At 35.9% G+C, this 13,107-nt stretch overlaps 1 protein-coding gene across 1 annotated transcript in view; it reads left to right on the top strand.

The window, feature by feature from the left end:
* Positions 1-13,107, top strand: part of PTPN14 (protein tyrosine phosphatase non-receptor type 14) — a 65,286-nt gene that overhangs the window by 19,179 nt on the left and 33,000 nt on the right. Inside the window, exons 3-4 of the mRNA XM_015818016.2 lie at positions 6,356-6,471; positions 8,566-8,630. Coding sequence (XP_015673502.1) covers positions 6,356-6,471; positions 8,566-8,630 — 181 coding nt within the window. The remainder of the gene's footprint in view (positions 1-6,355; positions 6,472-8,565; positions 8,631-13,107) is intronic.

Genomic DNA, 13,107 nt, shown 5'->3' on the forward strand with positions numbered 1-13,107 from the left:
TGCTGCTACTTCAACCATTCATCTCTTCATCTGCTGATTTGTTTGCTTACATAATAATAATAATAATAATAATAATAATAATAATAATAATAATAATAATAATAATAATAATAGTTGGAAGGGATCTTGGAGGTCATCTAGTCCAACCCCCTCCTCAGGCTGGAAACCCTATACCATTTCGGACAAATGGCTGTCCAGTCTCTTCTTAAAAACCTCCAGTGTTGGAGCATTCACCACTTCTGGAGGCAGGTTGTTCCATTGGTTAATTGTTTTAACTGTCAGGAAGTTTCTCCTTAGTTCTAGGTTGCTTCTCTCCTTGATTGGTTTTTGTTTTTGCTGTATTTTATAGCTGTTATCTATTATTATTATTATTATTATTATTATTATTATTATTATTATTATTATTATTATTATTATTATTATTATTATTATTATTATTAAGTTGGAAGGGACCTTGGAAGTCATCGAGTCCAACCCCCTGCTCGGGCAGGAACCCTACACCATTTCAGACAAATGGCTGTCCAGTCTCTTCTTAAAAACTTGGAGCATTCACCGCTTCTGGAGGCAGGTTGTTCCATTGGTTAATTGTTCCTGACAGTTAGAATAATTAACCAATGGTCTCCTCTACTGTAATGATATGTGAGAAAGACCTTGGGAGCTGGGGAAAGGTCAGACACAGGATAGTCTGCTGCTGGATGGAGGGTGCAGCAAGAGGCTCAGAAAGGACTCTCCCCAGTTTCTCAGGCAGTAAAGGAGATGCCAGGAGATATGCACTTTCAGATTTGCAACATTCTATTACTGTAGCAATAGCAATAGCACTTAAGACTTATATACCGCTCCATAGTGCTTTACAGCACTTTCTGAGCAGTTTACAAATGTCAGCATATTGTCCCCAACAACTTGGCTCCTCATTTTACTGACCTCAGAAGGATGGAAGGCTGAGTCAACCTTGAGCCAGTCAGAACTGAACTGCTGGCTGTGGGCAGAGTTAGCCTGCAATACTGCATTCCTGGTATTATGCTGAGTATTTCTCTGGTATTTGGGTTAAATTATAAGCAGTTCAAAAAGGAAGCTTTATGTGCCTCTAAATTGTTCATGGACTCCCTTGTAATTTGCTCTAATTAATTCAAGCATCCGAGGACAAAAGGAAGGACTGGATTGAAACTCATCTTTCTTTTAGCTGCAAAACTATATGCTTTTCAAAATTCTACATGTTATCTTTTATGCCTCTTTTATTTTGTGTTTTTTTTAATCTATTCCAGAGGAGGTACAATTCACATTGTTACCAATGGGAATGAATACTTTTTTAAAAAAAAAACACACCCTAATTTTATTAGCTAGAGGACGTAGATTTAGGGCAAATAGCCTCAGAATAATGTTCTGTCCCTTGTGCCCCAGTCTTAAGGGCTCCTGAAAAAGGGGGGCACTAGGACTCTTTTGAGAAGCAACTTAAATTCAGCCCTTGAGTGGGCTGACCTGATATTTTTTGGCATTTTTTTTTTAGTTTTGGAGATTTAAGAGGCAGCATGGAAGCCTTAAGCCTTGAAGAAGCTTTACAAAGCGTTTTTTTAATGCTTTCCTTGCTATGTTGTATAGCATTGGTTCCTCCAGTTTTTCTCTATTAGAATAACCCTTCATGGTGAATTAGCAATAGCAATAACATATGCTGCCCCATAGAATTCTAGGCCAGGGTCTCATAGTCAAAGCAAGTGGAGAACAGGATGAAGCTCTTGGGAGTAAAGGCAGTTCAATGCAAGGGAGCCACAAGAAATGAGTAATAACTTGGTTGGGCAAATTCTTATTCAGAACCAAAAAATTATAACTTACTTTGCAAAATCCATCTATTTAAGGAGGGACGATACTGATGAGGGTAGCTTTGCATGACATGCTTGCTTATGTTTAAGGAAAGCATAATATACTGAATTAACCTAATCATCTTGGTTCACAAAACAGATAGAACCAAAATGTAACCATGTAAATTAGGCTTGCTCAAGTTGCTGGGTAAAAACAAGGTCAGCTACTATGTGGTTCAGAGGATTGCGTGAAGCCAGCCTCTGTGGCATGGAGTGCCAATAAGAAGCTGAACAATCTGGATCTCAAAACAAATGATCTTCTGGAATTATGACCAAGGCAGCTTGCTTTATGACCATAACATTTCTTAATGACTGCCAATAAAAGTGTAAAATTGGGTTGGTCATGCAGGTGACTCCCTTCCTTCCTTCCTTCCTTCCTTCCTTCCTTCCTTCCTTCCTTCCTTCCTTCCTTCCTTCCTTCCTTCCTTCCTTCCTTCCTTCCTTGTGAGTGATATTGACTTCCAGATAGTGCGTGGATGGGAGAGGCTTATACTCCCACCAGATTACCCATTGACTTCCAGTATTTGGCAAAACCAGCCCATAGTAAGCAAGTGATTTGCTTAACGAACATGGTGTGTGCTGAATGACCAAGGCAGCTGCTTTACGACCGTGACATTTGCTTAATGACTGCCATTAAAAGTGTAAAATTGGGTCAGCCTTGTGGGTGACCCACTTTACGACCATCACCACTTACAACTATAATGAGCAGACTCCATTATGGTTGTAAGTTAAGGACTACACATACTGCTTAATTACCAGTTGTCCTTGCTAATGTGGTGAAGGCTGGTATCTATTTCAACTCAAAAGTAACACCAGTGAATTCAGTGGAGGCGATCGATCCCAAATATGTGGTGTTCTGTATCATGTTTCTCAACTTAGCAGGTTTAAGAATTCTGAGAATTGAAGTGCACACATTTTTAAACTTGCCCCGGTTGAGAAATGCAGAGCTATATAATTTCTGCTCTTCTCTAGCTCTTTGGTTCTGCTTGCAATTTAAACAAAAGATTAGAATGAATTCTGCCAATCAGTCCATCTGCTTTTCTCACAAAGAAAGCCCAGTAAGATGATGACAATTGAAAACCCTGAAATTAGTTTCTGCTTGAGTTCTAATTCAGAAAACTTTATTGTATTTATGTGTGTGGGTGTTTTAATTGATATTTTTTTGAATTGTGAAGTGGAGGGTTTTGGGTTTTTTTTTTTTTTTTTTGTCTCAAATAATCTTTTGCATGCAGAAATCTCTCTGCTTTACTTCTGGGTTACATTTTGTGTTGAGATTCATACCAATCTGTCACACGCCTCTGTGGTTTCTTTGCTTGGCTTTACATGGGGATTGCGCTGGTAAGTAGCAAACCCATTCATTTCTTGCCAGGCTCATTTTGAGAGAAAACAAACCCAGATAGCCTTGACCTATAACCCTTTGTTTAACAACTGGTTTGGGTGGCATTGAAAAAAGTGATTTACGGTTGGTCCTCACATTTAAAACCTGTAGGGCATCCCTGCTGTCACACAATCAGAATTTGGGGGGTGCTTGGCAATTTGCATATATTTGCAACAGTTGCAGTATTCTTGTGATGGAATGTAGTTGTGGGAGGAAGGGGCTCTTTTCCAGAGCGCAAAGAGAGAGTAGAGCTTTGCAATGCCTGGTATGCAGGAAGAGAGCAAAGACGGACCCCTCTCCAGCAGTTCACGGAGTATATTTACTGAACAGTTATGCAGATAATCGCTTGCGAGATTTCTGTCCATAAGCAAACAGCAATAAAGAAACTGCTCAGAATAACTCCACTTGTCATTCTTGGGACTTGACAGTAGTAGGGTTACACAATTGCCATTTGTAACCTTCCCAGGGGGCTTCCGACAAGCCAGCATGGGAGACTGGATTCCCTTAATGATTTGCTTTAATGATTGTTGCAAAAAAAGGTCATAAAATTGGGTGCAGTGCATGTAAAGACTGCATTGCTTGGCAATGCTTCCAACATTGGTAGTAAATCAAAGACCATCCAAGTAGGAGTGAAAAAAAAAAAATCTCACTGGAGTGCTGATCCTGGCTGGTCAGCCTTGAGGCACCAAATTACCTTAGATAAAAGGTTTGCCTTCTTCTGCCTCTCTATTACAATCCTGTCATTTGACTGTAAATACAGTGATATGCATCTGATAATGCATAAGTTTATAACTCGGTGTTTTCTACTGAAGGAAAATAGCCATCTTGTAATTATGCCTTTGTTTGGACTTGTCTTCCACTCTTACATACTTCCCATGAAATGAGATTGGCAGTCTGTGTTCGTATTATTGATAACAAAACCATGTGTATTCTACTCAAACAAAAAAAAAGTAACACAATCAAGGAAGCTCCATGAAATTTGTGTAGCAGAGAAGATAGAGTTCTGGACTTGGGTTCAAATTCCTGCTTTGCCTTGAATTGGTTCTTTTTTTTTTTTCTTTATTCCATCCAGGATGCCGTGATCCTGAAAACTCACAACCAACTCGTGCATTCAGCCAGTTTGGTTTTTAAGCCAGATTCTGTGGTTTTGCCTAGTACACAAAATGGTGTTCAATAAACCACAGTAAAACAATCTGTAACTTAACATAATTTTTAAACCCAGCCTCATTCTTCCATCCCAAAACCACAAGGGCTTGTGTAGACGCTGCTCAGTGATTTTCTTTTGGGGCACTATCATTTGGATACTCTTCAAAAGCCTTCAAAATATCTGGGAAATTCTCATTCTGTGAAAACACCCAGGATTTCTCTTTCAGTGAACGGTGATGGTTTGAAATGTTTCTTCATGATAATGCCACGACTGTTACAACCTGGAGAAGCAGAGCTTGTTGGAGCGTTAGTGCTGTCTAGTGGCCGATGCTTGCCTGCCTCTGTTTCACAGATTGTATAGGATTCCTGATTTTGGATTTTATAACAAGGAGATCAAAGCTGTTTTTCAATCGAATTTCTAGATACCAAGTTATGTTCATCTTATAATAAGAAATTACTCGCTCAAAAATGTAGTCAAATATTCCAGTTATCGTTGCAATACATCTTTGTGTTTTATCTTGTTAGTCATATAAATATGCAGGGCAGGGGTTTGTGGGATTGTGCTTTTGTTGTGGCAAAATACACATGCACACACACACACACACACACACACAAAGAACCACGCTAATTTGGCTGGTATCTCAATGGTATCTTTTTCTAATGCAATATAGTGTACAGTACCTGAACTGCAGTATGAAAAATGTTTGGCAGAGTAAAATTGGGTTTGGTTTGTATTTTTGTGTTTTTATTTGTGAACTATCCAGAATTAATTGGATTTGGGCAGTATCTAAATTGAATCAAAAAAATGAATTGGAGAGTATGCTTTTTCAAAAACTGACCCTTTGTATGATTTGCAAGTAATAGCACTCTAGAAAGTGGCTATGACTAGTAAAAAAAAAACTAAATAAAAACTTAACTCTCATGTTTCTAATAATTCTCTCCATTTATCATATTAAAAATTATAACTTTCAGGGTTCTGGGGTCACACCTAAAGTTTTGGGAACCTTAAATTGTGAACCTCTGTGTTGGGTTATATCAACTAAGCCAAAAGCTTGCAAAACTAAGTCCCTCAACAACCATTTTAAAAAGTGGGTTATTTTAAAAGTTACCTGATTAATTGGCAACACTTTTCTTTAAAAAGTGAAACATTTTAATTGCTCCAATTGAGTTACTACTGATGAGTGGTGTAAAGCTATTCATGTCAACTCAAAAATAAATCCCATTAATTTTAATGAAGTTTCTTCTAAGTAATTCAAGAGATTGTTTAGTTTGAAGGTGATAGGAAAAGGACATTTATGAAAAGTACTACTTTTGGTTAGAAATTGAAATTGATTAGTGTACTTTATGCATGTAGAGTTTACTTTTTATAGACCTTTCCTTTGGTTTTTGCATATGCAAAGAAGCATCTCAGTCGTAGAAGATCACAGGATCACCTTACAATATTAGCAGAAATTGCAAAATGCATAAACAGTATTGTAAAGGCAGATTCTTTTTGTTTCAATTATAATCAAAGACATAAGCAAGTTAATCTTCCTAACCTCTTTGTAGATAATACATTGCTCACCCAAGAAAATCCTTTGATGTTTACCAGATGCTTCTCAGTTTATTTGGTATCAAAATGCCCAGTTTTGCTTTTAATTTCTAATGGTACTGTCTGAAAGTGACCTCAGTAGAGAGAAGACTAAGATGATATTAGGGTACAGGTTCTCCGAAATTAGGATATGGTATTGTTCAAACCCTTTTAATATTGCCATGTAGATATGCCATTAAAAATATTTTTTTGGTCAGGGTGAAATAGTCATCCTTGCCTACTTATACAAAATGCAATGCCCACATGGTTTAGCCATAAGTATCACCTTCAATATTCCTTTTACTTATACAGAACAGAACAGCCCTATCAATACTTAAAACTCATTGAGAAAAAAATATATATGTTTAGGTACTCTCGGTTTCATTCTGTTCTGTCCCTTGTTCACAGGTACCAGTACTATCTTCAAGTAAAAAAAGATGTTATTGATGGACGATTGCGATCTTCATTTGAACAAGGGATAAGGTTGGCAGCACTGGGCGTTCAAGCCACATTGGCAGCTCAAGGTACAGGAGCACATGTGCCCATTCTTTCCCCATCTTATTTATTTATTTAACTATAGCAATACATTCCTATTAAACTGGAGATGGCAACCCCTTAGGGAAAACATTGACACTGATCTGCATTCTTAAAAGCTTAATACTGTATATTTTGGAAACATTAGTGGCATTAAGTGGCAATAATTCCTGAAATAAATGAATCATTCATTTGAATGAGCCATTTTCTCTTTTTACTGAAGTGGAAGTTTTTAGGATTCTTGCAAGAAACTGAGAATGAAGATCATAATTAAGATGTATTTTAGTTTGAGAATATCCTAGCATAGCATGCAAATAATTATTTTTCTACTAATGCCATAAGTCGGATACATCCAGATTTATTAGTGAACTGCACTAGAAAAAGGATAGTGGATCAGGGTTAGAAATAAATAGGATGGGGCTTGAATTCATGATTCATGTCTTTTTCCTCCACTGCAGCATTAGAAGGTGAGTTAAAAAGAAGACAAGTCATGTATCACTTTAGCTATGCTATCTTCTGTTCTGCTTCTACCATTTTTCATACATTTTGCATGTAATCAGTGGATTTCTGCAAATGTGTTTAAGCAATGGATTTTACAAATATACCAAGTTTCCTACCACGTTTATAAAGCTCAGGCTTGCAAACTCCCTTCACCCTTTTAGCACACTAGAGGAAGACTAATTAAAGTTACTCAGAAATCAAACTGAGAAAGCTATAGATTGTTTAAACTGTGGTTAAGAGGAATAAATTAAGAAAAGGGCAGTTTCTGCTTCTGGCTTCTTCTCACTAAAAGAATTTAAACTAATTCATTTCCTTTAAATATTGTGGGTTATTTTTTCAAAGTCATAAATGAATGTTTAGTATAAAATAGGAGAGGATGTTTGTATCTTTAAAATTAACTACAGCTTTATCACAGATGAAATCATTGTTCCATGTATCAATTAAATGAGGCATGTGTTTTCTCAAGTCATATTTGTAAAACCTTGATTATGGATTGAAATGAAATAAGTCTTTATTATCAGAGTGATATGAGCATTCATAAATCCATATACTCACATTTTTAATTTTATGCTATTGTTCTTGACTGATACACAGAGAATTCCTAAAAGCTTTTCTTTAGTACTCTATCATTTTTATTGTTTGTATACATATCACCTTAGTGTATTCAACAAGTTTATATTTATTGGTTATAAAAAGGTATATTTACGATGTGAAACAAAACGAAATACATGCAATAATAATGTCAAATTTCCCTTATGGGTCTACAGGAATATTTTGTTTGGAATAATTCATAAGGGGAATTTCCAGTATTGAAAATCTTTTTGGCAGACTTTACTCAAATAAAATAAAAAGAAAGCTCCTGGGCATTTTGCCCCTCTCTCTTAAGCATGAAACTGTTTAAAAAGAGATAAATGGAGAACCTTTCATAAAAATATTGTGCAAGAATATTTTTAAGAATAAGTACTTTAAGAAGTATTTTCACTCTTTTTCTCCAATTCTGAAACTTACACAAAGCAAAGGAAATCTTTGACAGGAATGTCATTCTATGTTGAATGTAAGTGAAATATAGGGTGAAATCCATTGGTCAATGGGAAGACTTCCACTAACATAGTCAAACTTTTATTTTTACCCATTTTTCACCAAAAACTTCTCTGGAACCATTGGAAACATTCAAATGTAAGCATATATCCTTCCTCAAGTATACAGTGGAAATTATTTCTGTTATTTTGGGATTATAACTGGATTTCAAACAGTTCTGTTCTACTTATGAAGAATACTCCAGCACTGTTAATATATAAAATAGGGAAAGGAAGGAATTCGAGTATGAATTTTTGTCCTCCCTCCATTTGAAAGATCTAAATCCCCTTCAAGAAAAAAAATGAATACAAGCCCCATAACTGTACTTTTTAGGTGAGACAAACAATTTTCTGCCTTCATAGTCAAGGATTTCAAACTAAATATTGAATAACCCTGCTTTTTCCAGGTTAAACCATTGAAGAACCTTTTAGGAAAGAGTTTCATATGCAGTAAAAGCTGAAGCAATTTGTTTTTTCAATTCCTCTTTCTTTCTTTTTCGCATCCAGTTGGCTTTGGAGACTACCCTCATTTTGAATCTCACGATCTCCGGCAGTATGTTTTGTTTCCTATGGTGAGTTAACTTCCCATCTTCCCACCATCCCCTCTTCATGTATTTATTTATTGAATTTGTATTCCACTGCAGTCAAAAGAAACGATTCTTCTGTGGGTAAATTGGCAATTCTCATGTATGGATTAAAAATACAGTCAAGTATCCACAGTAAAAATTGATTTGTTTAAAAAAAAANGCCGCGCCCTCAAGACATGGCTTTTTCAGCAAGCGGGCCTGACCTAGGGAGGATTTTAGGTAGGGATAATTTTAAAAGTATTTTAATCGGAAACACAGCTGGTAATATTTGGTTTTAATTCGGCTTTTATCGGGGTTTATTTTTTTTTTTTTTTTGTATTTTTGTATTTTGTATTTTCTGTATTTTGTGTATATTATTTGTTTTTAATATGCTGTGAACCGCCCTGAGTCCTATGGGAGAAGGGCGGTATACAAATTAAATAATAATAATAATAATAATAATAATAATTTCTGAAAGAAAGCTATTCTGGAATGTAGACACCCCCACAGAGAAGCCATGACTGTGACAGTCCTTCCCCAAACAGTTTTTTTCTGAGATACTTAAGTCAAGTGGGTCAAAAGTGGGTGGAAATGATAAGAATTCTAGTTCAAAGTCATCCCTTTTAATTTCAAGGATGGTTCCATAAACATTTATCCTTCTGGTGGTCCTACTTTCGTGATATGGTTTTAGTAATGCCTCCACCAAAAATTACTTGATATTTACTTTACATAGGTACTTTCATCTCTTTGATAAAAAGTTATGCTAATATAAAACATTTTTAAAAAGTTTTAAAAGTAACAAATTAAAATTATTGCTACACATAACAGAGTTTAGAAATCATATTAAACTTAAATGTGGTGCAAATGAAGGAATCTGAGTTTTCACATTGGAGGAGCCAGTGTAGTCCAGTGATGAACAGTGGTTGAAGACCAACGATATCTGTGTCAAGTTGTTGGGTGAGGTTAATAACCACTGGAGTGAGAAGGAGGAATTATGAATGCTTACTTGAGGTCCTGGAAGAAACCTGGATTATAAACTGAGAGTTAATGTGATATAGTGGTTAAGGTGCTGGATTAATATTGGGGAGATTCAGATTATAATCCACAGTTACTCAGTTTACTTGATGACTCTGAGCCTGCGTATTTTACAAAGCTTTTGTAGTAGGCATATGGAATGCCACCATGCGCTCTTAACATGTATAATAGCTTCCCGATTTGTGTCAAATCAGGAATATTAAGTTCGCCGTTCTCAGCTAACATGAACAATTTTCTTTCTTAAATGAATGACAATCAGAGAGTGGAAAAATTTAATTAATTTGAAATCTAATCCATTATAATTATCCCCTTACTTGAAAATGTCCCTGCATGTCTATGGATGTTAATATTTTTTTTTAACAAGCAATCATTATGGCAATAGGGACTTTTTTGTTGTTGTTTGTAGCAGCGGAAGCACAGAGTGTTTCCAAGATCATGCATGGCTGGAAATGGAAAGGCAATCCTCTTAGCTTTGAGTACTGCTTTGTCTTTGCCAAAATCATTCCTATTTCCATATAAATAATTTCAAAAGAAAAAGAATGCATAGCTGTATACTTTGCTATAAGCAATAATGTGTATTTAGCGATCAAGACAGAGTGAAAATGAGTTACTGTACATATAACCTGCATTAAAAAAAAACCTGTACATCTATATGGATATGGACTTTATTTCAATGTATTGTTGCTTTATCAAAAGTTAGCCCATTGTTTTTCTACAGTGAAACAAAATAAAAAACAGTACAAAAATACTTCCCATGCCTAGGCCTACAAAGTTGCCTGCCTTTTAGCAGCTTTCAGTAATTTCAAGTCAATCATTTACACCAATGATAATAAACAGCCTTTCTTTGAAATGTAGAACTCCCCATACAGAGCATCCTCTGTATGGGGAGTTCTACATTTCAAAGAAAGAAATGAAAAGTAAGGGTGGGTAAACATTCTTTTGAAAGGCATGTACCATTTTTTTTAAAGATACTTCTTATATAATTTATTGAAACCTCTACGGCCACCTCCAGAGAAGATCAGGAGAATATAGAGCATACTTTGTAAAATGGTTGTGATTTTGGTTTTTTTTTTTAAGTGATTTGTTTGTCATGCAGTGGATGGGTGCCTAGATCTGAATATTAGCCTTTAATGTGTCTCTATATTCTGAAACAGATAGTGGATGTAATCACTCTGTTGTATCCAGTATTTGAAGTAAATCTCTCATTGTCAGCAAACTCCTGTGTATCTTCTGAAGCTAAAACGATGCTGACAATCAATTAATCAAATAGCTAATCCAGTCTGCTCTAAGCAGTAGCTTTAGCTAGCCTTGTTCTTTAGAAACAACTGCCCACTGTAGTAAATTAAATATCTATAAGGACTATTTTAGCTAATTACTAGCAAGCCTGAGTGGGCACAGAGGGATTGAATATAGCTTGCATTGTATTTTGCACTTCTGTTTTGTTTTATCTTGTACTGCTTCAATATGTGTGAAACAACATTTCTTCAGCAATGAAAAGAACAAAGTTATGTACACAGAACAGCTCACAGGTGTGTAGTTATGTACAGGCACGTACAGTGCCATTTTTCATTTGCACTGTTTTACATTTTTCAGTGTCAGGAACAAATATTAAGGGGAAGCCCCAGTGAACAAGAAGCCAGGCATTTTGTTTTAAGTATAAATACACACCTGTGGGGCATTCCATTCACAGTAATTACTAAAAAGAAAGAAAAGAAAAAGAAGGAAGGAAGGAAGGAAGAAAAAAGAAAGAAGGAAGGAAGTATATTTCATTTGTATCATTCATTATACCCACTAATTTTACATACGGCACATGGAGACCATGCTTAAAGCTAAAAGTGTGGTTCTTGGTGATGATTATTATAGTTATGACACCCTAGGGCAGGCATATCAAACTGTCGGCCCGTGGGCCGGATGCATCATGGTGAAACCGCGCCCACCCTATCGCCGGCAATGGGGAAAAAGTCCCGATACGTCGTGCAACATCACATGATGTTGGGAGTTTGACATGCCTGCTCTAGGGGTATTAGGGATTATAGATATGACACCTTCCAAATAACATAGGTTGCAATACTTTTGGTCACATAATACTAAGCTGTCCTACATGGCCAGCAAGTAAAAAAAGAAATTAATCTTTCATGTTCTTTTTTTCGCCACCTTGAAAGTTCTAGTCATTTTTCACAATTAATAAGCTGTTATAATTTTTTGTGCTTTTTTGCTGTAGGATATATTTAGTTTTAGAAATAAATTATCACTATGCTCAGGAGGAATTTTTATAACCTAGCAAGTGAGAACAATTGCCAGGTTTTAGTCCTTCACCTCACCAAGTACAGCTGAGAAAGACCTTCAAAGCTCTGGAGATCTGCAAATTAGCATTCTGCAATCTACTATATTTTGGATGGCTAGAACTACATCTGCCAGGATTCCTAGTCATACTAGAGCATGCCAGGTTGTAGAAAACTGGTACAGAACTACTGAGTTAATTGGACCAATCATATGAGAAGACATAAAACAATTTCCTGTTTTCCCAGTAAAATGGTTAATGCCTTGGGATAGCAGTTGCTGGTTTGCCTTGCAACAAGCATGGCTTAAGAGGACTGGTTTTGCATTGATTTCCTTCTGCCTTTGTCTGATTTTCACACTTTAGGGCAATGTTTTTCAAACCTGGCAGTTTAAAATGCATGATTTCAACTCCCAGAACTCCCCATCCAGCATTCTGGTTGGTAAATTATGGGCATTGAAATCATACATTTTAAAGTTGCCAACTTTGAAAAACACTGCTTTAAAGCTTGTTTTGAGGTACAGATAGTATGTAGGTATTTGAAGTCGGATGACTTTCAAATGTATGGCTAAATTTAAAGTGTCTTACTTATTTGTGGGGTGGGATTTTCTGTTGGTATGCTTAAAATGTTTATCAGGAAAGATGAGTTTACCTTCAGGATTTTGTTCAAGGAAGAGCTTTTCTGCCCCTTGTACTGAAGTGATACAGTTTATGTTTGCTCAGTTTGTAGGCCTGTTTGAATTGTTTAATTTTCTTCCCATAACTTTTAGAATATTTGAATATTTTCTTCACACTTCTACCATTCCCAAATTGATCTTGACTTATTAGAATGTTTGATTTAATATAACTTTGTGTTAGAGTATGCAACTTTGAATTGTTTTGTTTCTTGGGAGCAAATGAAAGACAGCTACACAAACCAATAAGTGATTGCAGTAAAGTTTCCTTAAAACTTGAAGCACTTTGTTCCATCACAGAAATGAAGATACTGTAAACTTTATCTTCATAAACTTGGCATTTTTGAATAACCACTCCTATTCAACATACACAAAAGGCAGCTGGGCAAGATTATCTACTGGAACAAAGTTAATGCCAATATGCATTAGATACACAACTTTTCATCTCAACTCTAAGCTGAATAAATGATGCTGTGGAGATTTTGCTCTAGTACAT

This window comes from Protobothrops mucrosquamatus, unplaced genomic scaffold, assembly GCF_001527695.2.
Source record: "Protobothrops mucrosquamatus isolate PMUCROS unplaced genomic scaffold, P.Mucros_1.0 scaffold665, whole genome shotgun sequence".
Lineage (NCBI taxonomy): Eukaryota > Metazoa > Chordata > Lepidosauria > Squamata > Viperidae > Protobothrops > Protobothrops mucrosquamatus.